General features: G+C 50.8%; 1 protein-coding gene across 2 annotated transcripts; it reads left to right on the forward strand.

Moving 5' to 3' along the window:
* On the forward strand, positions 1-26207 carry KCNJ1 (potassium inwardly rectifying channel subfamily J member 1). Of its 2 annotated transcripts, none has more exons than XM_006211656.4 (2): positions 1-75; positions 24695-26207. In XM_006211656.4, exon 2 carries the CDS (start codon positions 24716-24718, stop codon positions 25832-25834), a length of 1119 nt encoding a protein of 372 aa, XP_006211718.1. In that variant the 5' UTR covers positions 1-75; positions 24695-24715; the 3' UTR covers positions 25835-26207. The 2 variants fall into 2 exon arrangements, with proteins under 2 accessions (XP_006211718.1, XP_031526214.1); XM_031670354.2 differs by lacking the exon at positions 1-75 and adding an exon at positions 21459-21473.
* Positions 26208-26412: the final 205 nt, after the last annotated feature.

A 26412-nucleotide genomic window follows, 5' to 3' on the forward strand; every position in this document is an offset into this window, starting at 1 on the left:
TCAAGGACCCGGCTGCTTTCTGGGGGACCAAGAGACTGAGGCTTTGTCCCTGCATTCACGCAGGCAATCCATGAGGTAAGGGGAGAAAGGCCACATTGCCTTTTTGGGGAAAAAGGAGTTAATTCTGGTGGAAATTTAGCTGTCTTTCCCCTACCTCAAATCTAGATGGACTGTCCACTGCTCTGGGGGTAAGAGTGGGGTTTTAACTCACTCACTCAGTGCTCTGGGTCTTCTGGTTTCACAGCCCTGAGCATCAGTGGCACGGTCTTCTCTTGGTGGTGGACTTGTGCATGGGCTTCTGTCCTTGAGGGCATCAGCTCTTGCAAGAGCAGACCTCTCCCAGCCTTCACTCTCATTAAGGTAGGGGGTAAGGATGCAAGTGAGGTCTATGGTGGAAAAGGCTGAAGGCTTTGTCTGGGTGAAATGTGCTAGTAAGGTGCTCCCCTTACCTGCACCAAAATTGCCTTTCCTTCCTTCAACTAAATGCTGCATGATTCCAGGCGAAGGCATCTGGACTCCTCAGCATTTGTTCAGCTCCCTAAATACCACTGTGACAGATGCTCTGTGTGGTGGACGGCAGCGGTTCTCTGTGCTCCCTTGACACAAGCCCAGGGAGGGACTGGCGTGGAGCCTCTTTCTGCAGACATCCATGTCATAGAGATGCTGCGCATAGTCGCTCAGAAGATGTCTGTGTTTTGCAGTTGGCAAGCTTTAGGAAAAACGTGTTTGCTTTTTTCTGTAGTTGGGCATACAAAATGAAGCCAAGCATGGTGATTGTGGTAAGGACACCACTTTCGACAAGGACTTACCCAGCCGGCTGGCGGGTGCCCTTCGGTCATGGGCTTGGCTTGCGATGCCTTACTCTGTGCTGGGTTGTGAAAAGGGATCCCCGCTCGGTCAGCTTCAGTTTTTCAAAACACATGGTCTGGGGTATCGGGGTATCTGGGGTAACTTGTGAACGGTTCCTGGAGCTTGGATGCTGTTGGTGGCTTTTGATTTTCTCTGACTTGTTTTTCAAGTGTGTAAGATGCTTTAATTGCCAAGAAATGCCCTACAGAGCCGAGACTCAGAATTTCTCATGCGTGTCTTTTTCCTTTTCCCAGCAATTCATTTTTTTCTGTGCTGGGTTGTAAATCTACCCCGGACCTTTTCACGGCTCGGTGATTTTCCAAGGATTCAGCTTTGATCACATGCCTTGCCTCTTACCTGCCCCGTGGCTTCCGTGGAGAGAACGCTTCCTAACCCCTTCTCTTCGAGTTCTCACTGGAATTGCTTGCACGTCCTGAGCTTGCCCCAAATTTCACTCCTTTTGGTGCTACAATTTAAGATGCTCATCATGGCTGTCTTCTTCTCTTCATTACTGTCTTCCTCATTAATATCATTATTAGACATACAGGTGTTTTCCTCCTTTGCCTTTCAACGAGCTGATAATGAGCACGCATTATGTTCTGGGAGCTCTGCGAGATCCTGGGAAATCGCTGACTGGGCCCTGTTCTCACGGCACGTTCAGCGCGGGGGGCACGTGCGTGCAGACGGGCTGTTACACTCCAGCAGGACAGACGCCGCAGTGCAGTTATGGTAGGATCACTGCCTGCTCGGGAAGGACGTCCCATTTTGCCTGTGGAAGGCCTTACGGCAGTGTGACCCCAAACCCCTTGGGTGGGAAGGATGGAGCCTGGTGGGGGCAGGAGGAAGGGCATTCCTGAACAAGAAAATAGCATTTACAGAAACACAGAGGCGTGAGAGAGCGTGGTGTTTGCAGGGGATGCGAGCTGGTGTGGCTGGGGCAGGGAGAAGGAAGATGGAGCTGCAGGGTGAGGACCCGTGATGAGGGACCCTGTGTGTGGTGGCCAGGAGCCCGGCAGTTATCCTGAAGGTCGTGGGAAGCCATGTGCCATCACACCGACAATTTAGAAAGGCTGCTCTGTCCGCAGAGTGCACGGTGGGCTGGGTGGGGTGAACCCATTGCCAAGAAAGCAGTTAGGAAATGGCTAAAAGGTGGAATACGCGTGGTCTGGGGGAGACTGGCTGCCAGGACAAAGTGGCGCTCAGACACGGGAACCTGAAGGTTGGCGGGGCTCATTCTGGAAATTTCCCTGAAGGCCACATGATGAGCAAACTTGAGTGGAGAAGAGCGCTTTCTCTACACTTCCCCTGCCGCATCGCAATGGCCTCCTGGGCACAGAGAGATGTGTTAGTGGCCTCGGACGTTTTAGGGAGTCACGGACCATGTGGGTCAGGGCACTGGCTTTTCAGGGCCTCCTCCTCGGAGATGAAGCCTCTGGTCATTTGCTCTTCTGACCACCCAGGTCGATGCCTGCCTGTCCGCGGGGAAGGAGCCTCTCCTGCTCAGGGAGCCGCGTCTCTGTCTCCTTGTCCCCTGAGGGCTGGGCCCTAGACCAGGCATCGCCCCACATCTTTGTTGTGCCCCACTGTCGCCCCTTAGGAGACAGGCCAGAAGATGTGTCCCTCCCTACCGTGCACACTTAAACGTGAGACAATATCAATGTTGACAAAAATAATCCGTAAGGGCCAAACTGAGGGCTAACCCGGAGGCCCGCGTCCCAGGCTACTCTGAGAAAGCGCTCCGGAGAAGCAGGGTTTTCAGCACAGGTTTGTATCTTGTCAGAACAAAGAAGCATTAAACAAGTCAGGGATATATTTTTTATATATATATACAAAAAAACAGATCAGCACGTCCAGTACGGCCTTGGGAGGACCAGCCTGGCGTCGGCGTCCCAGGAAGAGGGGCCGGTCTTTATTTTTAACGCAGACATTTCTTTACTTCTGGTCAACGTGTCCTTTTCTTTAATAATTAAAGCAGACGGACAATGTATGTTGGAGAGGCTACAAAAAAGGCTATTTTAGTTTGCATCAAATTCAAGTTAACCAATGTATAAGCCGGGATGACTCCCCCGTGTCTCGATATATGAACATTTCTTCGTCATCAGAAATGGTGACAGAATGGCTGAGAGAGGCCCCTGCAGCGGTGTGCGCAAGTGCCCCAGTGTGTTTCTTGCCTGCACTGAGCCAGACTCTGAGTCTTTCCTGTGCCTGATTCCTGTGAGTAGGCACCATTTTTAGCCCCATTTTGCCCAGAGGTAAAGATGTCAGACACAAAGGGAAGGGGCATCAGTTGTTTTTCCCAAAAAGCCACCCGGTACATGAGGACGGTAGTGAGACAGTTCCCCATTGCTGTGGGAGTGGGGAGGCTGCTGTCTGAGGCCCAGCTACCCACTCCACACCCTCCCTGGCCTCCAGGCTGAGGGCCTCAGCGTCCGGGTCCACGTGACACCCGCTCGGTGGTCACACTGGTGGAGAAGCTGTGGGCCAAGTGGCACAGGTGGTGAGCGGCAGAGCTGGGACTCAGACCTGTGCCCCTGGCTCCAGGGTCCGCCGGGCGTCCCTCCTCCTTCCGCTTGGCAGGTGGGAGCAGGCCTTGGCCTGGTGCGTGAGAACTCACAGCTCAGAACGTCTGGAAAAAGCAGCACTTTGGGGTTTGAGTTCAGAGAGACTCAGGTCAGCATAGCCACTTTCAGACACTCCTAGAGCTTTTCTGCCTGGAGCTTAAGGAACCCCTGGGGTTCGGACAAGGATTCAAAGTGAATGCAGCTTCATTTCTTTAAGGCTGGAGAAGAATGTGCCAGAATGCGCATTGTGTTGCTAATTCAAGTCACATGTGAATGAATTTATTGGCACAGAAATCCGTTTGCCAAATAATTGAGGATCATTAAAAACTCTAACTAGTCATTTTTTTAAATTGAACTATAGTCAGTTTACAATGTGTCAATTTCTGGTGTACAGCATCGTGTTTCAGTCATACATGTACACACATATATTCGTTTTCATATTCTTTTTCATTATAGGTTACTGCAAGATATTGAACATAGTCCCTGTGCCATACAGAAGAAACTTGTAGTTTATCTATTTTGTATATAGTAGTTTGTATCTGCAAATCTCGAACTCCCAATTTATCTCTTCCCACTCCCTTTCCACTTTCTCTTTTCCCCACATCAAATGGGCATTTTCAGAGGTGGAGGTGATGGTTGGCCGGATAAGCGGGTCAAGGAACAGCAGAAAGGGACCATCTACCTTCAACTAAAGGCCAATAAGATCATTGCAACTTTATAGGTTCAGAGAAGAAAGTACAGGACAGTGATGACTTAGACTGAAGCCAGAAGTAAAGAGAGCAGGACCCAGACCTTCCCTGCTCGGTCTCCTGGAATATACATGATTCGTGAGTAATATTCGCTCTGCTCTAGAAACAGCAAAGTGGTTGGCTTGATTGTGTAGTTCCTAATCTTCATGAGCAAGCAGGGAGTGTGTGTGGAGACTGGAAAAATAAAACAATTAAAAATAAGCACTTTCAAAAAAAAAAAAAAAAAGAAAAAGGTTGAAGGAAAAATTCACCTGGAGGCATGTAGGAGGCAGATCTAGAAAACTCAACAATTAACAAAAAATAACTTAAGGTCAAGGGGCTCATAAGAGTCCAGTCTCTGGTCCAGATGGAATGACCCTAAACCACCCTTGCTGGGTTGATTACGAAGGAGGCTCAGGGACAGTGTCCCCATCCTTGCTGTGACCTTGTCAGAACCTCTGAGCAGACAAAGGGAAATCACCCCTAAACTCTTGGTTCTGTTTGAAGAATAGTATGAAGAAACCAAGAATAATGCAGAAAATGGGCAACTTAAAGACCACTGAGAGTCCAAAGACCCCCCACCCAAAGTAGTTCCTTCGTGAAAACTCTAAGGGCTTTGACTGTTAATATAAAACCCAGTCTAACCCCATCACATTGCAAACCAGAGCACTGAGACCAACTTGACACAGTCGTTCCGAGGGCTTATCAGGTCCAGCTCGCCATCCTGTGAAGAAAGAAACCGAGCCCTAGAAAGACACAAGACTCGCTCAGAGCCCCCAGAATCACCTCGGGTGGGTAACCTCCCCCCTCAGAGAAGCCCCGCTTTTCCCTTCGGGCGGCTCCCCGAGGGCAGCCGTCTGCCTCCGCGGGCGTGGGTCTGCCGCCCGGGCTCCGTCCTGCGGTGGGCTACCCCGCTCGTGGACATTCATGGCAGCAGGTCCCCCACTTACGCGTGAAGGGAAGACTCTCCTTGAATACTCTGAAATACAAGCCAGAAATTTCCATTTATTTAGCCTTTTCCAACGGTCCTGTCTCTCTTCCAGTTGTGCAAACACCAGTGTTTCTTGGCTGGGGTTCAGGAATTGCCTTTAGAGGGGGGATCAATGTGCCACCCCACCTCCAGGCAGCAGGTTTAAAGTACGCAACGTAATACCATTGAAAGCAACGGGTTAATGCTGTCTTTGCAGCTGGAACGGCCACGGCTCTCTCAGGTGACTGCCCTGGGGCAAGGCTCACACTTCGCTGCCCTTGATTAGATTCTCGGGAGCTTTCTGGCTCGGTCCAGATCTGCCATTTGTCCTTGAGGAGCTGGACAGAGCTTGGAAACTCTGCATAGCAGTTGCTAACTTCTCACAGGAAAAGACTCCCTGAAATGTGTCCAAGTCAATGCGATGTTCGGAGAGATAAGAGTAACCCCAGTCTTGTGCTGGAAGGCAGTCGGCCGTGTCAGGGGTCCGGGTACTCAGACGCCGTGAGGGGGTCGGACAGCTGATGAATTACGCTTGGGGTAGAGGGAGCTCTGATCGGATCTGGAGATAAGTCACAGGAGGAGTCAGAGGATGGCCTCAGACCACCTCTGGGGATGCCCACGCTTCCTCGGGCTTTTCCACACTCCCTGCCTTGCAGACGTTTCTGGATCATGGGAGGACAGGCAGGAGGCATGAGCGGGGCACGTTCTACCTGATGGGGCTGGCCTCTCCCATCCCACCCAGGGCTGCCCCGTGGTGGGAGGGGTCTGGGAGGGAAGGCTCGACCCCTCTCCCAGCTGCTCCATCTTCTTCGATGGAGAGGAGAGGGCAGCTCTGAGATCCTAACTCAGGGGTCTTACCTGGACCATCCCGAGCACCCCTTTAGTGTCTGGGGCTCTTGGGCTCCTTTGTCCGAGGTGAGAGAGCGAGGTTTCCTTTGGCCGGTGCGGATGCTCACCGCTGTCCTGACCAGGGAAAGAGGCTGGCTGAGAAGTGGAGAGAAATGTGTGCAGGATTCAGATTTTATTCACCTCTTTATAATACACGCTTTCGTTTGGCCTGTGGTGCTGTTGGCAGTTTTGAATTTCTACAAAGATGCTTCTTCAAGGTCCTCGTGGCAGTGAGGGGGGTGTGGGGAGGGGAGGGGGTCCAGGCCAGGCTTGTGCTGGGAGTGACGTGAGCGGAGAGATTCGTCACTCAGGGCATGGCGTGGGCAAGCCACTCCCCAGGCGTGGACCACAATGACAGGAAAGGGAACTGGGGAAGTAGGCTGTCATTTGAGGAGGTCACCCAGGGATGTGGATAAAGCTGCCTTCTCCAGTGCGTGGGAAGGGCTGGTCTTCCCACGCCTCCTGAGGGCGAAAGGATGGACGATTCCAGCCTTAGCCTGAGGGCCAGGATAGACAGCGGGGAAGCCGGAGGGTTGAGGTGTTGAGAGGCAGGATGGAATTCAGAGGGAAATGGTTCCATTCCTTGTACAAACGGGGGCCAAGTCTGCCCCTCAGGGAGGGTTTCAGGGGCCACTTACCTGCGGGCAGGGCGACCTTGGAGTCTTTCCCACCCGCGGGTCCTGGGAGGGGGCACAGCTTGAGCCCCTCACTCCTGGTCTTGTGTTCTTGCAGCTCCGGGGTGAGACCCCGTGATCTTGAAGGGGCAGACGGATGCTTCTAAGTTTAAGTGTGGACCAGGGACAGCCACTCCGGCACCTCCCCTGGCTAAGCCTTTCTTCAGGCTACCTGGGTCCTCCCCATAAATGAACCTCGCAGCTTCCTTTCTGCCTGAGGCCCCAGACACCCCAGAGGTACCATGACCCCACGCAGCCAGTGGTCAAGGCTTCCCCACTCCGCAGAGCCCCCACCACTTTGCCCTGCTGCCTCCTCCTTCCCGTGGGGCTCGGTCCCCAAGGCTCTGGCACAATTCTCCTAGGGTCCCATCCCAACAGACCCCACCCCCTGCCTGGGCCCTGACCGCCGCCCGCAGCTCCCAGGGACCTCTTTAAGCCCCTCAGCCGCCTGCTCCGCTCCGGGTGGAGCCTGGGCAGAAGCTGGCCGCGCAGTGGGTCCTGTCTTTGCCTGCTTAGCTAGGTGGGTGAGGGACTCCCACAGCCAGGCCCCAGGCAGGCTAATTTCCAAACGCAGACACAGTAAACAGCATGCACATTTTGTTGGTGACTAGAGACCAGACGCTGGGCCATTTCCAGGCCCTGCTGTGACCAGGGCTGGAGAGAAAGCAGGACACCTGCCCAAAGATGCAGGGTTTCCCTCTGCCCCGCGGCCGCTCCCTGCCCTGGAGCGAGCAAGAGTAACCCCAGGCAGGGCGCACAGCAGGCTTTTACTTTTCAAAGTCTTCCAGGCCGACCCAGCAACGTGGCCCCGTCCCCGGGAGGGAAGTGACCGCCTCGGGGGAGCCCAGTCACACGAGCTGGTCCACGGGGGGCTGGGTCCGCTGGTCTCGGTGGGTCCAGTGCGGCGTGTGGCCCAATGGGCGGTGCCTTCAGTTTTGTTCGGAGGAAGCCTTCTGGAATTCCTGACATAGTACTAGCAACTTCCTGAGTTCTTTAAGCTGCTTCTTTCCGCAAGTCACGTCTCCATTTAAAAATTCATCCGTTTCTGCATTTGCTCACGCCACACTGGGAAGCCTACATCGTGTGGGGCACTTACGTAAGACGGATAGTCATTTCTTCTATTGTAAGTCATCAGTGTGGGCAAGATCATCTTTGGAAACCTGCTGTAGCATCAGATCATCCTTTCCATCACAAAGTTCTTCCTTTCGTCTAACTGAACTCCCTCTTGCTGCAATTCCAATTCACTTTTACATAGTTTGTCACTCATCCTGGGAACTCTCTCAAACCAGTGCCGTTTAATCCGTCCAACGGCCCTGGGAGGTACGTACATGATTATTGTTGTTTGACAAGTGGGGAAACTGCAGCTTGGTTTGTGCCCATCCTGGGGTGGAGGCAGGTCTCCTTTGGTTTCTTAGGTCCACCTGCAGTGCTGCAACCGCAGGCAGGAGCCAGCAGGCGAGGCCTGGGAGGAGGCCGTGTTCGGCTGGCCTCCGGCCTGGGGGAGGACCTGTCCTCTCTCGTCTTGGCATTGCTGCCCCCACCCTCTTGGGCTCTCAGGGCCCTCTATGCACTGCTCCTGGTGAAGGTCACCCCAGTGGCTGTGGCTTTCCTAGCCCTTATCACAATCTATAATTACCCTGTTTACTTGGTTCCTTTCTGTTATCTGTCCAGCTCTCTCCACCTCCCTGAGTACCAGTCTGGTTCCTGCTGTATCCCCAGCTCCCAGCACGGAGCCGTAAAATCAAAACCAGACTCATGGACGTAGAAAACAAACCATGGTTACCAAAGGGGAAGGGCAGGGAGGGATAAATTAGGGGTTGGCAATTAATAGACACACATCGCTATATATAAAATAGATAAGCAACAGGGGCCTACTGTGGAGCACAGGGAGCTTCATTCAATTTCTTGTAATGACATATAAAGGAAAAGAATCTGAAAAGAAAAAATATATACGTGTGTATGTATATGTCAACTGAATCACTTTGCTGCACACCTGAAACTAACATTGTAAATCAACCACACCTCAATAAAAAAATTAAAAAAAAAAAAAAGCCCAGCTCTGTCTTCCCATCACCTCTTAGCCTTGGCACTTATGAACTCACCACGCGTCATTCTCGCACCATCATTGGATGTTTTTTGGTCATTAGTTGGGCGGTCAAGTAAAAATGTGTTCAGTTGCAACTTGGAGGAAAATAGCTTCTGTCTCTCTTCAGAGAGACCATGGAGGCCCAGCGGGTGGCGTCGGATAGAAAGTGGTGAACAGGTCAGACCACGTTCCAGCCAGGAGGGGACATGAACTCTCACTCTTTCAAGAACTATTCGTAGAGTTTCTCTAATGGTGGCTCTGGGTGCTGAGGATTCCGAGCACGGTAAGACAGCATGCTTTCCTGGAATGCACATTCCAGAAGCGGGGAGGTGGACAAGAAGGGAACACAGAGTAAACAGAGAAGTAAACAACAAGATGACATCTGACGGTGATCAGAGATGGAAGAAGCGAAAACAGAACGGAGCAGCGGAATTGATGGAGGTGGTGGGTGTCCCCTGGGACTGGAAGCTGAAAGGCTCTCAGAGGCGGTGACGACGGAGCTGAGTCCCCAGTGACGTGGAGGAGCCAGAGCAGTCCTGAAGGAGGGAACAGCCAGTGGGAAAGACCTGGGCGGGGTGGGGGGAGGGGCGTGGCTCACGGTCTGAGCAGCAGACTTGGTGGAAACACAGTGATGGGACGTGGGTCTGGGGAGAGCAGCTGTGTAGGACCTGGAGGTCTTTAGGGAGAGGGGAGCAAAGAGAGGCTTCGGCAAGGCAGCGGCAGGATCTGACCTACCCGGTTAATACCTGCCTCTGACGCTGGGGAATGTGCGAGGAGAGAGAGAGAGAGCAGAGAGAGAGTGAGCAGGCCATTTCTGCAGCTAAAGCAAGGATGGTGGTTTGGACCATAGTGGCAGCTGTGGAGATGGAGCGAGTTGGACAGAGAGGTTCCGAGTGCATTTTGCAGGAAGAGCAGGGAAGACTTGCTGATGGCTGGCTGTGGGGATGAGAGAAAGAAGACAAGATTCAATCAAGGTTTCCTTGAACTTTGTGCCCTTGACAGAGCGGACAAAGGCTCACGTTAAACAAAATACATATGTAATAAGCTGTATTTGGTGCTAAGAAAGAAAAGAAGCGGCTGCTAGAAAGATTTTTTTTAGAGCAGTGGTTTCAGCCTAAGATGCCTGCTGGAGAGACACCTCTCACCCCCAGCCCTGGTCACAGGGCTTCTAAAAGCCAAGAGCCTTTAGAGGAAGGAAGGAGCCAAGTGTCAATCACAAGCCGTGTGCTCCAGCTGCCTCTGCTTCTGGAAGGCTGGTCATGCCAACCTCAGAGGAAATTCAATTGCTCTGGCACAATTGGATCTCCGTGGCTAATCTAATCGAATCGTTTTTTGCGCCATCTTTTCCTTCTTCATCTGCAGCCTCCCCGCTCTCCCTGGCTCTGTTATTTTTCCCCAGCAGCCAGATAAACAAAGTCTTCTCCCTCTGGGCTTCATGTGTGCAAAACTGTTCCTTATAGGCCCCTTAGAGCAGCCCGGAGCCCACTGCCTCCCCCTCCCAGAGGCTCTGGTAGGAGAGTTTTCTTGAAGAGGCTGGGAAGACGGGGGTAGCGGAGGCAGAAGACTACGTCCCACGCCTGGCTTCTTCCCCAGCGGGACCACACGCCCGTCCGTGCGTTTCCTCTGCCACTCCCTCTGGGCACTTCCGAGCCCAGGCGTGGGTCAGGCAGGAGAGCCAGCCGCCTGCTCAAATCCAGACCTGGGAGTTCCAATTATTCCCCAAATGCCAACGCAGCCTTTGACCGTCTCTTCCCGAAGGCTCCGCAGCTCCGCCCAGCGCCGGGGGAGGCGACCTCAGCGAGGTTTCCGCGTGCTGGACCTGCTGTCATCTGTTCTTACACTGGTCCCTACCTTGGCCCGTGAAACAGGCGCTCTCGTCTCCGCCTTCCTGGAGACACTCAGAGAAGCCAAGTAATTCGTCCTGTTGGCAAGTGGAGGGAGCGGGTTTAAGCCGAGTCTCCCTCACCTCACGCCCGGCCGCTCTCTACCTTCCTGACACCTGCTGAACCCCCTTCTTTGCTTTGCCAACCCACCCGCTGGCCTTCTGCAATGAAGCTTTCAGTCTTAGTGTTGCCCACGGCTTGGACCACACACCTCACAGGGGCCGGGAAGCCAGCATCTGGGTCAGTGCTCAGCCCAGCTGTCCGTCTCTTTGCAATTCCTCGGGGGCCTGCCTTCTACCCCCTCTTCTCCATCTGGGCCAGGGCGGTGCGGGGGACCCTGAGCAAGGGGACTGAGGCCGGACTAACGTGATGCTGCGAAAGCCCGTCACTGAAAATGGGTACAGACACTGGGAGTGTGGCTGGGCAGGAAAAGTGGGCCTGGAAACAGCAGCTTTGGTTCTATAATGTGGGTCTGGGCAGAGCAGCAAGAGAGATAGGAAGGGAGGGAGAGAGGGACGGAGGGGGAAAAGAAAAAAGAAGAAAAGTGAAAAAGCAAGCATAACTCACAATGAGCTCCGCGATCTTTATTGCCCCTAAGCTTTTCTTCGTGGCTTTCCGTTTTGTTTTGTTTCGTTCCCAGGTTTAATCAGTTACACCGGGGAATTAGCTCCGTAGACGCCCAGGCAGGCATCAGCCTGCAGCAGAGCCGGAACTGCAGTCCGGCTCCAGACAAGGTGTTCAAGGCCGGAGACGCCAGGGCGCTGGCATGCGGTCTCCAGAGGGACTGGCCTCGTTTTCCTTTTTTTTTCCGTAGGAATTAGTGCTCATCATAGGACAGGGCTGTACTTTGGTTTCTTCCCCTAGAGAGCATCATTTAGGATGCTGATCCACGTTTGGTCCTGACAGTGTGTCGTCACCACCATCTGCAGCGGTCCAGGCGAGGTTGTTTCAGGTCGGCTCCTGCAAGTAGTGGGGGTGGTCGGGGCCATTCTTGCTCTCGATGGTGGCCTGTGTTGGGCAAGCACACACGGAAGTCCAGTCCTGCCCTTGAGAAAGGGGCCCGGCCAAGCTCTGGGAATGTACAGAGGATGGTTTCCTGTCACTCCCTCAAGAGAATCTGGACTCCACACAGCTCCCCCCCAGCTGTCACCAGGGGAGCAGCAAAGACCCCCCACCACCCCAGTTGGGCTTCACGCCCCTTTTTCCCTGCTTTGTGTGTGGGGGCTGGACGGAAGGAATGATCTGCGGGGAAGGCAGGCCAACGAGGGGTTTAAATGGTCCGAGGGGATTCTGGCTACTCTGTGAGGCTGCCGCGTCTCCAGAGGTGGGCCTAGATCACAGCTGCATCACTAATGTTACTGACTCCAGCACCGGGACCGGGACTACGGGCAGGGAACAAAATCCAAGACAAAAAAAAAAAAGTATGAGAGGAAGGAAAAGAAAGGGGAGAATGAGGTGTGAGAGGGGGTGAGGGAGTGCCACGGGCCAGGGGCCACAGGCCACGAGCCACGGGGAGGGGGTCCAGGCCCAAGCCATGTGAATCCCCTTCTGCCCCACCTCCGGGTGTCCCGTCAGACAGCCCGGGGGTCCATGGGCCCACCAGGCTTCAGGGACCGCAGACCCGGCTCCCACTCCCAAACGTAAGACTTTAGCCCAACCTCCAGCCTGCGAGGTGTGCGGGGTGCTGGGTCAGAGCTGACACCGGCTTGACCTCCAGGCTCTTGTGACCAAGGAAGTAGTTTTGACGTGGTGTCGCCAGAATCCCAGTGGCCTCTTGCTATGGAAGGAAGGGGCCACGTCCAGCAGACAGCCCAGTAAGGGCAGAGGGTGGTGCTTCCGGCTGGAGCTGGAGGAGGAAGGAGGAAAAGATGGAAAAGAAATGGGGTTAAGAAATGGAGAGGCAGGATGCCGATGGGAGGGTGTCTGGTGAGTCCCTGCTGGGTGAGAGGTATTTGACGTGGGTTGTTTTCTGTACCAGCTTTGTTGATAATATAATATAATACAATACAATATAATATAATACAATACAATATAATATAATATAATATAATATAATATAATATAATATAATTCCCACACTAGTCAATCCAGCCATCTAAAGTGGACAGCAGTGGAGTTTTGGTATAGATGGACAGCTTTCACCTCTGTCAGTGTTAAAACTTCCCTGTCACTTCAGAAAAGAAGCTCGGGACCTGTCCGCCGGCAAGCCCCACGCCCATCTCCTCCCCTCCGCGCGCTGGGAGCTCCCCAGCTAACTTTCTCTTCCCGAGGATTTGTCTATTCTAGACACTGGTACTAATGCAATGGCACCGTATCTGGCTTCTGTCATCAGCGCAGTGTTTTCAAGGTTCTTCTACATTCTAACGTGTATCAGTATTTCATTCCTTTTTTTTTTTTTTTTTGGTCGACTCATGCTTCACTGTGTGGACAAAGCCCATTTTATTTCTTGGTTCATCAGTGGATTGCGATTTGGGTTCTTTCTGCTTACTGGCTATTATGGACCACGCTGCTATATGCACATTTGTGGACAGCTTTTGGTGCGGACATGTGTATTTTCCGTCAGATCCCCTCAGCAACAAACAGGCATTATTTATTAGGGAAAGTGCAGCTCAGAGAGGTTGGGAAACATTTTTGAGACGGAGAAGCCTCTTGTGATTGGGTTTGCTGCTGACAGAAGGGCAAAGGGGAGGCAGGGAAGTGGAATTTCACTTCCCCTTTTCCAGGGCTTTATACATACGAGTGAGTAAACAGAGTGGGCAGGAATGGGGGCCGTGTGTTAGCAGGGCTGCGGGGGGCCCCACTGGCCTCCTTGCAGGGCAGATCTGGGAGAGGCCTGGGCTTTGCAGGCCCTGCCCGGCTCCACGCCTGGGGGATGCCCTCCTGCCGCTCGGCCTCCTGCCTCAGTGGCAGAGCCAGCTGGAGGCAGCAGCTGGAGCAGCTCGGCAGCCTGTGATGAGCCAGCTGGGCTGTCTCTGCAGCCGTGTCCCCACGCAGACAGGATCCCCTGTGGTGGGCCTCGCCGGGGACAAGAAGAGTCCCAAAGAGAGGAATTCGGCGTGGGCCCAAGGACGGCTCTGTGGCACGGAACGGAGTCACCGGGGCTGTTGGCTCTGCTCCCACTGCCTCCAGGGCGTTCCCAGAAAGCTCTCAGACGTGGGAGGGAGGGTGACTTGCTGCCCCGTTAATGTAAGTCCGGTGGCTCGGCAGAACCCGAGCCAAAGCTCGTGATCATTGACCCTCAGGAGCTCTCCGGGGTGGAGCAGGGTCTCAGGCTCTGCCGTGCACCCCCCGGCCTGCCATTAATCTGGAGCCTTCTCTTCTCATCGCCTTTCTGGGAGGCATGGCGCCCCTGGAGCCTGGACATGGGTGCAGAGGAGCCTGGAATGAGAGGCATCACAGACGACGAGGCGGTGGAGCTTTCCTTCCGTGCCCGGCTGTGGCTTGGAAGAGAAACTAGAGCTGGAGGTGGCATTCCTGAAGGGTGACTAGCCGGACCGCTTCCCACGTCCAGGTGCGGTCTGAGCTCTTCCTGCCCGTCTGCGATAGATGTGGGTGTCCTCACTTTCCAGGGGAGGACATTCACACTCTGAGAGTTTGGGTCCTACCCAGAATGAGAGCTGGTGGGTGACTGACCGACTCAAGATTCAAACCCCACACACCCACTTCTTAAATCCTGCCTTGGGGGCCCTTGCTGGGGCCGAGATGGGGAAGCTTCAACAGAAGCTTGAACGTGGGACTGGGAGGCGTTCAGAGCCTCCTCCAAAGTCCAGAACCCGGTGTCCTGTGCCTTCTCTTTGCATGTCTCTCCGAGCGGGGCTGGACCAACACCACACCCTTCATGGGGAGATACAGGGTCATGAATACTAGACGCAGTGCCTAAACTCAAGGCATCAGCTAAATGATTCCTCTATTTTATAAATCGTCAAGGTTTGAGACTCCATACATTTTCTTAAAAATGAAGTGTACTTTCTTGCTGTAGACACTTGGGAAAGGATGCTCAGGGCCTCCCATCCACATGGAATTCATTCGTTTCTGGGCTGGAAAGACTGAATTGATGTAATACCAACACAAACCACAGAGACCCAGAAGGCTCAGACTAATAATGGGGTCTCGGCACACATAATAAACACAATGTTCAGTAAACATTTAAATTCTTTTATTCAACTCCAGGTGGAGTGCTTGATAGAGAAGATTTAAGCATCACTTTATCTCAGATGTGTCCAGTTTTCAGAAAAATAAACTACCCCCCAACACACACACTTTGACAAGACAAGCAAGTGAAAGGATAATGTTTTTATTTGCAAAAGTGATTCTTCACATTATAAAATGATTCAGTAAAGGCTCCTTTAAATCCCTAATACCCTAGAGCATATATTGTATGACTTACTCTATGCAAGTGATTTCAGTTCACATACTATCTTTTGAGAGCATGCTGGTTTTGGCTTCCGTGTGAGACTATGTGTCTACACGTGAATAAGGATATTTACGTCGTAATGGATTTCTTCTGAAAAGTAATGAGAATAAAAGGCCATGAAACTAGAAATGCCTTTGGATCCTTGCATTAACTTCATCTTCAGTCATAGGTTCATCAGAAACTAGATTTCAACCTTGGGGACAGTGACTTTCAGGAGGACTGGGAACTCACCCGCCCATCCTCTCCTCCGTGGAAGGTCCCATCTGCGTCTGCGACAGATGGAATGGAGGTTCACCCGGGATCCTCCGGGGACCTGTCCTCTCACCGTGCTTGTTGTGTCTTGCCAGCTGTATCCCTGACGGTGCTTGCACCCCAGTCCCGAGCCTGGCAAAGGCAATTTGGCAAATTCCAAGCCCAACCCCTGGAACCCCAGTCCCAGCAGCGCTTGGGCCACTGCAGATTCCAGTCACACGTGACTCTCGGAAAATCGTCTCCTGCACCTCTTCAGACAAAGGCAAGCGGCTTCCTGTCCACACTGACTTCTCAGTGACCAAGCCAGTGGAGGACCCACGCTGCGAGAGATTTCCCCCCCGTGGCTGGACGGACACCTGCTCCACGGGCACCGCTGCCATTGTGCTCTAGAGGGCGCTGTTCACTCGGGCTGCCGCCGGCCGGGCGCACCCGGGAGCAGGCTGAGGCCCTCCCCCAAGGCCTTAATTGCCACTCCGCCCTCTGCAGAGACTCTTCTCAGCCCGGGGCTTCTCTTCATTCATTCTGAGCCAGGCATCCCCGCTTTTACCTTGGTTTATCCTCTTAACTCTGGCTCGCTCCACTCGCACCTAAAAAGCAATGCCCTCCCTTGGTAAGCCTAGAACCCCCTGAAGTTCAGAAGCCTGAATCCTCAGGAAATCTCTAGAATAAAAGCCAAGAAGACCCAACTGTGTGACTGCGAGCGTCTCCAGTGCTCTGCAGTCACCACTGCCCCTGGCCCCCCGGGACATGCAGCTCTCCCTGCAAGACCCTGAACCAGGCGGAGGTGAAGGGCCCCCTTTCGGTCCTTCTTTGCAGAGCTGAGACGTGCTAACTTTTCCAAAAAGCTTGAAGAAACAATTGTGCAGCGCTGTAAGGAAACAGTACTGCCAATACACACAGAATTAGTGTCAGCTTCCAAAGCACGGGTTTCTGACCGCACGGCAAAGTCACCAAAGACGGGTGAGACCCTGCGGACACCTGGCTTGGGCCCGGCCTCACTAGCTCCCAGGCTGTCTGTCCTGGTGGGAACGCCACATCTTCTGATGATTTCCGCTGGGACCCAACTCTGGTACCAGGGAGAGATTCAGGTCTCCGTGGAGGAATATAGAATTATCTCAGGATGACCAATGATCCCAGATAGACCTTAAAACCTGAACTTGAAAATTTATCTCCTTTTAATGATTTTCTGTATTTAAATGTGGCCCTTCATTTTCCATCCTGATACAAAAGCATACGAAGTGTACATACGTAGTGCGATTTCTGGAAGCAATGGAACAGAACTGGTTCTCGCCGAATGATTGTAAAATGACTTTGTGACCTCTCAGTTCCACCTCTTCTTCTGCCCTCTCGGGGCATCAATGCCTGCAGCCAAAGAGCACCAGGAGCTCCCCAGGAGTCGGATAAGTTGGCTTTTTGTAGCTAGTGAGAACACCCACCTTGAGGAATTGGGGGAGCCTCGCCTGAGAGAGTGTTAGAAAGTCCTTGAATAGGATTTGGGCTTGTTCTAGGCGGTTTGGAGAAGCTTTAAGGAAGCCGTAGTCTGCTCTGGGTTAGACGTCAGCAAGTAGGGGCACTCCTAGGACTGAGTGTGTTAATAAACTTATTCTCTAGAAGGAGGAGACTCAAAGCTGCTATTGGCGAAGAAGCAGGGATCACTCACAGCAGCCGATGGGGGAATGTGTGGTCTCTTTCATGGTTTGGACGATGTTTATGTTTTTGTCTGCGTTCAGACATGATTTTGAAGTGGGCTTGCCTGATGCTGATGTACTGTGTAGTGTGTTCGACAGGAGACCACGAGACCTGGCTGTGAGCAGCAGGACAGCCCCTGACAACACCGAGACCTAGATGGACGCCAGGCCAGCCCCCGGAGGGCAGCGCTGCTTCCTCCCCCTCAGTGGGCGTCCGTAGACGGTCAGTGGCACCACGTGATGCCAGTTAACGTCCGCAGCAAGAGAAGAAGGGTGTCCCCCCCACAGCCCGCTGCTCTTCAGCCTTGCCAGGGAAGAGTCTCTCCCTCTCTCCTGTCCTCGCCTCCCCAGGAGAAGGCTTCGGCCCCGATGAGAGACGACAAGTCCTTCACAAAGACAGGCTTTGTTTTCCCGGGTCTTCTGTTCCACAGAGGAGGATGGGCTCCGACGCCTGTAGAGTTCGCAGATGTCGGCGAAGTGTCACATTTGTTCCTCTCTCTCTCAAGCCTTCCCCCCACCTGGCTGTCATCTCCCACACAGCCCGCTTGACTCTGCAGAGCAGACCCTCAGTGGCCTGGGCTGGGGACACCTGGTGAAGCTGCTGCTCAAGTTTTGGGAGCTTCCCGTATGCCCTTGCGTTTAGGACGTACTACCGCCGTCCATCATTGCAGACGCTTCGCAGGTGAGAAGGCGGAGGCCAGGTGAGGCTACGTGGGCTCGCTCGGGTCGCCTGGCCGCTCAGACAGGACTGGGGTTCAAGTCCACGTCTGCGCTTACCCCCCGGAGCGCCTCCCACTCTGCCTGGCTGCCTTCGGTTATTACCTGTGCCGTGAACATTCTGGACCAGGGCTCCCACCCTCTCCGGGTCCCCTGGGCATGGCAGCTACCGCTGCAGTTGTTCAGAGAATGCTACCTGCCCGGCTGGCTCCAGAGATGCCTGCAGAAGCCCAGGTGTCTTCTGAGACCAACACCCCAGACCTTGTCATTCCCGACTCTTGTTCCCAAACTCTCCTCTGGAAGGAGCCAGGCGCCCGGGAAGGCCTGAGCTGCATTCCCACCCGGGACACAGGCAGACGTGCGGCTTTACAGGGGAGGGGACCTGTGAGGAGCCCTCGCCCTCCCACCTGAGAGAAAGATGGGACTTTCCTGAAGTGCATTTCCAAATTCAGCCCGGAAGGGTCCTGAGGGTCAGACGCCCTTTTACAGGCCCACGGGGCCAGGAGGAATTGTCTCCACCAGCCTCGCCAAGTTCTACTTAAGAAGAACTCATGGCGACCCCACGTGAGCAGCCTGACGGAGCCAACGACATCAGAGATGACTTCTATTGAGCTACTCAACAGAAAGGAGACGCGCCCTCTGTCCACGATGGGTTTTGATGTGGAAAGTGGAGCCTGGGCGACTGGCTGACCTGACGCTCCCGGGTGCTGAGCGTTTGCAGACCCAGCTGGGTGGCTCTCCTCCAATAGCTTGAGGCCGTTTTCATAGAAAACAGGAAGTCCTCTGCGGTATCGGTCAGATGCGCTCAATTTTAGCTCCTCAGCAAAGGTGTGTTGAACAGTGTAAGTCTGACACCCAGCCGGCTGCGTCTCCTCTTTGCTGGCTGCTTCCAAGCCCTGTCCTCAGCCCCCTTCACGGCAGCCAGCCGGCTGCTTTGCAATTATTGAATAATTACTGAATTATTGCTTATCTGTGAGCAACGTGACCGCAGGGACTGTCACCTCTTTTGTTCCTAGTATCACACCTGGCACATAGGAAGTTCAGCGAGTCGAGAGCCTGCCTGAGTACATGACTAAGAAGGCAGACCTTGCGCCGTGGTCTTTTCCATGCCTCGCTATGGCAGGAACTCAAGAAATGTGGGTTCACGCGATTGACTGGTGACTTGAAACAGAGCAGTGTGTTTTCACGGAAGCTTGAAATTCTTCTCCACTGCCAGTGCAAAAGGATTACAGAAAATCATCTGACTTCTGCTCTCAGGCCCCATCTCTCCCATTTTTCGACTTCTGACAGGCAGTCTTGACTCTCAGAAATGTCCTGGAGGAACCAAGGCTGTGCAAGAACTGTAAGAGGTTTAACTAAAAGGCAGGCTACAGCAAATGTTTTTTCCTCCATGTAGAGAAACGATAGTCTTTGTAATTCTAAGACATGATTAAAGCAGCATCTATTCACTGTGTAGTGGGGGTAAACTGTGCTGGGGGGTGTGATGGAGGCAGGGCGAGGGGGAGGGAGGGAACCCCAAGTTCCTAATGGCTGGTTCCCAGGTGGATGCCTGCGGAAGGTCATCCTTGATCCCGGTTCTTTAAATTCATCAATGAGCCCAAGCTGTAGGCACTTCACTTAAAGGAAGAGGGGTTAGGTTGACGTGGGAGGTGGATGCAAAGGAAGTGCGCCCTTTTCTGGAGAAAAGGAGATTCGGGAGGAAAATGTATTAATCTTCAAGGATTTGAAGAGCTGTTCACCGGAGGAGACTTTAGACTTAGAATCACCATGAGCTGTCCCGGCAGCAGAAGTAGAACAGTGTTCTTGCTCTCAGTTTCTCCTCGAGGTCTGCAACGAAAACATCCCACGTGGCCCCACAGTGCTGGGTGCACCGGCCCTTGCTTGTGGGTCCAGCCAGTGTCTCAGGACGCCACCCAGCACGCTGTCATCTGTGTACACAGCAAGGCTCTCAGTTCCTCCAGGCTCCTGCGCTGGTCCCACACATAGCCACGGCGACAGTGCACAGAAATGTCTCTTCTAAAATACGCCTCTTAGAGGGGCCACGTTAGCGATAGCAAAGGCATTGTGTTATCTATTTATCATCGTTCACCAAATAGTTACAGAGCTCCTGCTACGTGTAACTTTAATGCCACCTCCAGGCCTTGGGCTCGGGGACACTTCTCTGGCCCTCATGTAGGACGCTCCTGGGACACCCCCACGGTTTTCTACTGCTCAGGTGTCACCCTGCGTTTGATTGTTCATCAGCCCGTTTACATCTCCCACCTGCACTAGAAACGTCTTCAGGATGACAGAGACCGTGCCCACTCGGTGAAGGACGGCTTCCCCGGTGTCTAGCACACACGCTAGAACCAACACATCATCGCTGCTGAATGATGGATACACAAACTACTGTACACGGAAGTGTGCTTCCTGTCCGTGGAGGGGTCTTTGCAGGGGGCGGTCATCCAGCTCATCGAGATCTTTGAGGAGAGCTGCTCCTTTGGGATTACACAAACCACACCACGTTGTAATTGCTGATTTACTGCGTTCACTTCCCCTTCGACTGCCAGCTCCCTGAGAACAGGGGCAGAGTTCTATCTGTCTTTGAAACCCTGCGCAAAAAGCACACACTCCATGTTTGGAAAGTTTATCAAAAGTCTATTTATTTGAGAATGGGTTATTTACAGAAAAAGAATGCTGGAGCAGTGAGGAACATGGCGATAATACAACACACCAGCTTTGCCAGCCCATTAGGAAGACCTTGGTAAATACTAGCTCACGTACAGCCCTGTGCTTCCTATTAAGATGTACTGATTTCAATAGAAAGTAACCTAAAAACTGTACATATTATGTAACGCAGACACTGGGGCCAATCTCTAATTACCCAATAGTTCAAAATATACATGTTGGCTCTGTCAGTGATGGGATTAAAGTCACTGTCGAAACAAAGTAGGATTCGGCTGTGCACAGTGTGTCAGCCCTGGGAATGATGCGTTTGCTCAGAGGATGAATTTATCCTGTATTTTTGCCCTCTCTAGGTATAATTCTTCTCACTGTTTGAATACATAAGTCAACAGCATTGGCTAACCCAGTCTGGGGGCAAAGTACCTTCAGTAAATGCCAGATTTTACACAATAAATCCAACAATAAAGGCTGCTCTTAAATCTCAGTTTCTTACGTAACAGGGACCATTGTACAGAGCGATTAACGTGGTGTCTTGTTTCTTCCTGGTGTGATTTCACTTTTATCCTACAAATACGTTCTTGTCTGTGTCAACACATTCACCTGTATCTTTGTGAACACTGGGAAATCTCAGTTTCTCCATGTATTTCAGGGAATAGGCTGGGAGATGGACGATAACTAACTGTTTCTGGGGAAAGTCATTAGGCAGACTCTAGGAAAAAGAGCAGGAGAGCGTGGCAGAGAGAGGGGCGAAATGCCGGAGGAGAACCCGTGCCTGCCACCCAGGGGCCTCAGCCGGTGGTTTGTCATGTCTTAGCATGACGGTATTCAAGCCATGTGAGGTTTGGGAAAAAAAATACATACCTAGCCTGGGGCTCGGTCTGAGAGCAACCAATTGCCTTGGTTTAAACGACACAACTCCACTATCAAATTAACGTTTTCAAGCTAATAACAAATTAGCATCAGTCCACTGGCCCGAGCCGACGATAAATTCGGCTAGGTTTAAAAGAAGTCAGCCTGCATACAGAGACCGACTCCCAACACAACTTTCTTGCATTTCCCAGCTGTGGGCGCTTCGGGTCCAAACATGTTTAAGATGTTGGTAAGTGCGGATGGTCTGGGGAAAGCTTTTCAAGCTGCTTGCTTTGGTTTCAGTTCTTGGCAAAGCCAGGCAGATTATATTTTCTTAGTAATGCAGGCATGGAAGCCCAAACTTATCGAAGAGATAAATCAGGGGGTATGAATTCCCTCTACAGAAATACTCTTTATCTCCAAAATGAGGTGAATGTAAGTGGGACTGGAAGGAGAGTGAATAGTGGCGCAGAAAAGCTCAGAGGCTGGTGTATTAGGCGCCATCTCTGGAATTATCACGTAGGACGAAGAGGAAGTGGATTCCACTGATAAAGGTTGGCTTTAGAAGTTAGGATTTTAGGTGTGATCCACTCTGTGAAGAGCTTTTTAAACATTATGAGCTTCCACAAACCTGGGGGAGGGAGAAAGTCGCCTGTGGATGTGGTGAGCGTCACTTGGACCATATCCCCCAGTGCTCTCTGGGGTCTTGAGGTTGATGAGGGCGGGCGGGGTGAGGGCAGGGCCCGCTGAGTGCTACATCGCTCTTTAATCTCCCACCAACAGTTTCTTTCTCTACATCTTTAGAACCTGCCCTTAAAATTTCCAACCCCTGTAGCTGTGGCTCTCTCTCCGCCACTCCTACCTGGGGCCGGCTTTCTGTGTTTGCACTTGGTTTAAGGCCATGGGCCAGACACTGCAGAATATCACCTTTGTTTAAAATTTGTCACTAAGTTGGTTTCGCTTCCTAGTTTGTACGAATAAACACATTTTTGAAGGGGGATTTTGAAATCGAATTTAGAAACATGTTTGCATTTGATTCAAAATACCACGAAGACATTGCTAACCACTACAGGCACACCTTGGGAGTGGGGTGGGCACACCTAGGGGAGGAGGCAGGCTAGTGTTTACGACCATGACCGCGGGGTTCAGCGTTGTTGGCTGTTGAGGGGGAAAGCCCTTCAGTTTTGTGCTGTAAAATGGAAGCCAGAATGTTATCAATAAGGCCACGGGTCAGATACTGGTTTGAAGGGCTTAATTCACTCACTCTCTTATTCCGTTTATGTTTATCGAATAAACAGGACGTGCCCGTGGTTCATGTTAGCAGCTGGCATAGAGGAATGAATAAAACGCGGTTCTCCCTTTCTGTGCAGTTGTTTACATCAGAACCCCCCAGCCCTTCCGCCTGGGGCAGGGAGGCAGGTGTGAGATGCTGATGGTGACCCTCACACTGTTCCTTCCGGGGATCGTGGCATACCAAGGAGACAGAGTAGGAACAGGCTTGTAGGTCCACCGAGAAAACTTTTGAGGTCTTATAGTAGGACTTGATCTAACAGTCTTGAGGAACTCTGTGCTGAACAGTGTCGAGCATCAAAATAAAAAAGAAAAAAGAAAATTCACCAGCTTGTCTTAAAATATTTCAGAGAACTCTCATTTTAGAATATAAAATGTAATAACTGAGATGGAAGTGTGGTGGGGCTCCTCTGAACGACAAACGTTATGCTTTAGTTGTCATCCTGCCACTGGTTAGAAACACGACCTTGGGTCTGTCATTAAAATGTTCTCAGTTGCTTCATATGTTAGATGAGAGAATAGAACTGGATTATAATTTCTCTTGACATGTGTGTACCAGTAGCAGAGCACACGATGACTTAGGTCGCATATTGATTAGCCTTTTTTTCATAGTTAGTTATTTCTCTACATTAATAAACATGTAAATAGTGCATCCAACTTCTGCTTTCACAGATATTTTTCCTTAGCTCAAGGCTGAATTTATTTAAAAAAAGGGAGAGTTGATTTAAATAATGATATCAAATAAATCATAGTACAGGTCATAATTTCTTATCAGAAATATTTTTTAACTATCAAATGATATTCTTTCTTTTATAAATTGAAATTGAAATATGGTTGATTTACAATATTGTGTTTCAGGTATATATAGTGATTCAGATATCTATATATATATATATATATATATATATATATATATACACACACACACTTTTAAATATTCTTTTTCATTATAGGTTATTATAATTTATTGAATATATTTCCCTGTGCTGTACTGTAGGACCTTGTTGTTTATCTATTTTATATATAGTAGTTTGTATCTGCTAATCCCAAACTCCTAATTTGTCTTTCCCTGTCCTCCTTGTGCTGTACTGTAGGACCTTGTTGTTTATCTATTTTATATATAGTAGTTTGTATCTGCTAATCCCAAACTCCTAATTTGTCTTTCCCTGTCCTCCTTCCCCTTTGGTAACCATAAATTTGTTTTCTGGGTCTGTGCTATCATAAACATTTTTAAGGCTATGTGTGACTAACTAAGGCCAGGAAACACTTGAATATATGCTTTCTCAGGTTCCTTCCATTTCTATCTCTCTGTGATTATTTTTCCTCTGTAGATTTAAGCAATATGATCTTGTAGTATAAAGTTTCTGTTGAAAATAGTATTGTGCAAATGAACTTATTCACGAAACAGAAACAGACTCATAGACCTAGAAAATAAACTTATGGTTACCCGGGATGGGGGAGGAGGGGGAAGTGATAAATTGGGAGTTTGAGGCATCCAGATACTAACTACTATATATAAAATAGATAAACAACAAGGTCCTACTATACAGCACAGGGAACTATATTGAATATCTTGCAGTAACCTATAATGAAAAAGAATATGAAAAGGAATGTGTGTATATATATGTATGATTGAAACATAATGCTGTACATAAGAAATTGATACAACATTGTAAACTGATCATATTTCAACTAAACTTTTTTTAATTTTAAAAAATTAAAAAAGAAAACAAACTGTGATTACCGGGGGGGAGTGGTGGGGGCGGCGGTAGATTTGGATTTGGAATTAACAGATATACATCACTAGATATAAAGCAGATAAACAACAAGGACCTACTGTACAGCACAGGGAACTGTATTCAATTTCTTGTAATGAGCTGCAATGGAAAAGGAACTGAAAAAAAATACGTGTGTGTATGTGTAACTGAATCACTTTGCTGTACACCTGAAACCAACATTGTAAATCAACTACACTTCAACAAAAAATAAGAATTATAGAAAAAAAAGGAAATACTGTTGTGTAATCCAGAATCGACCTGCCGGCTTGCCCAGGTGATCAGTAGCCCAGACTGTGCTGACTGGTCTTTTCCTGCACAGTTCACTCTTCATATGAGTCACCTAGTTCACTAGCGCTATAAACATCGTTTTGTTCTGTTTTGTTTTTCTCCGATGTATTTTCAGACCAGGTTGTTGACAGAAAGAATGCTCAAACATCTGAGGAAATGGTTTGTCACTCGCTTTCTGGGGCATTCCCGGCAAAGAGCAAGGCTGGTCTCCAAAGATGGAAGGTGCAACATCGAGTTCGGCAATGTGGAGGTGCAGTCCAGGCTTATATTTTTTGTGGACATCTGGACAACTGTGCTTGACCTCAAGTGGAGATACAAAATGACCATCTTCATCACCGCCTTCTTGGGGAGCTGGTTCTTCTTCGGTCTCCTGTGGTATGCAGTCGCCTACCTTCACAAAGACCTCCCTGAGTTTCATCCTTCTGTCAACCACACCCCTTGCGTGGAGCACATTAATGGCTTGACCTCAGCTTTTCTCTTTTCTCTGGAAACGCAAGTCACCATCGGATATGGATTCCGCTGTGTGACAGAACAGTGCGCCACCGCCATCTTTCTGCTGATCGTCCAGTCTATTCTCGGAGTCATCATCAATTCCTTCATGTGCGGCGCCATTTTAGCCAAGATCTCCAGACCCAAGAAACGTGCCAAGACCATTACTTTCAGCAAGAATGCGGTGATCAGCAAGCGGGGTGGGAAGCTTTGCCTCCTGATCCGAGTGGCTAATCTTCGGAAGAGCCTCCTAATTAGCAGCCACATTTACGGAAAGCTTCTGAAGACCACAGTCACCCCCGAAGGAGAGACCATTATCTTGGACCAGATCAATATCAACTTTGTGGTCGATGCAGGAAATGAAAATTTATTCTTCATCTCCCCCCTGACGATTTACCACGTCATTGACCACAGCAGCCCCTTCTTCCACATGGCCGCGGAAACCCTGCCCCAGCAGGACTTTGAACTAGTGGTGTTTTTAGACGGCACAGTGGAGTCAACCAGTGCTACCTGCCAAGTCCGGACATCCTATGTCCCAGAAGAGGTCCTCTGGGGCTACCGTTTTGCCCCCATAGTATCCAAGACCAAGGAAGGGAAATACCGCGTGGATTTCCATAACTTCAGCAAGACGGTGGAAGTGGAAACTCCCCACTGTGCCATGTGCCTTTACAATGAGAAGGATGCTAGAGCCAGGATGAAGAGAGGCTATGACAACCCCAACTTCATCTTGTCAGAAGTCAACGAAGTAGATGACACCAAAATGTAACAGTGGCTTTTCCACACAAGGAAAGCAACATCGTGAAGGGACCTAGTGACTAGAAGCAATATGAAACAGCCAGCAATTTGGGGTTATGAAAGTATGACCAGAGCCTTTAAAATCTCCCAGCACAATGCCCCTGAAGCCTGCAACCAGGATGCTACGAGACGCGCAGCTCTACAAGGCAACTGCATTAGACCATGGAGTGGACTTATAGGAATCTGGAATCTGGAAGCCACAGAAGCTCATACAGCGTCCTGAATAGGCTTATTTGAAATCATGCAGTGTTGATGGGAACAGACAAAATCATCCAAAGCCTATGGACAGACCAAAGGAGATCTTTTTAAAGATCTCCCTGAAGGAGTTATGAGCTTTAGGTAGGATCAGGGGAAAACTATATTCTCACTTTGGTTCTACTGAAAAGAAAGAAGCCACTTTTATTTTAACATCGGGGTTTTTTGTTTTTTCAACCGAAGGATTGTCTCCCAAGTTGGGGGAGATGAACCAGTCAAAGACAAGAAGAAACACTGCTACACGGGGACACTGGTGAGGCTCTGACCGTCTTCATCCTGGTTGTTGGAGCTTCC

The sequence above is a fragment of the Vicugna pacos genome, chromosome 33 (assembly GCF_048564905.1).
Source record: "Vicugna pacos chromosome 33, VicPac4, whole genome shotgun sequence".
Lineage (NCBI taxonomy): Eukaryota > Metazoa > Chordata > Mammalia > Artiodactyla > Camelidae > Vicugna > Vicugna pacos.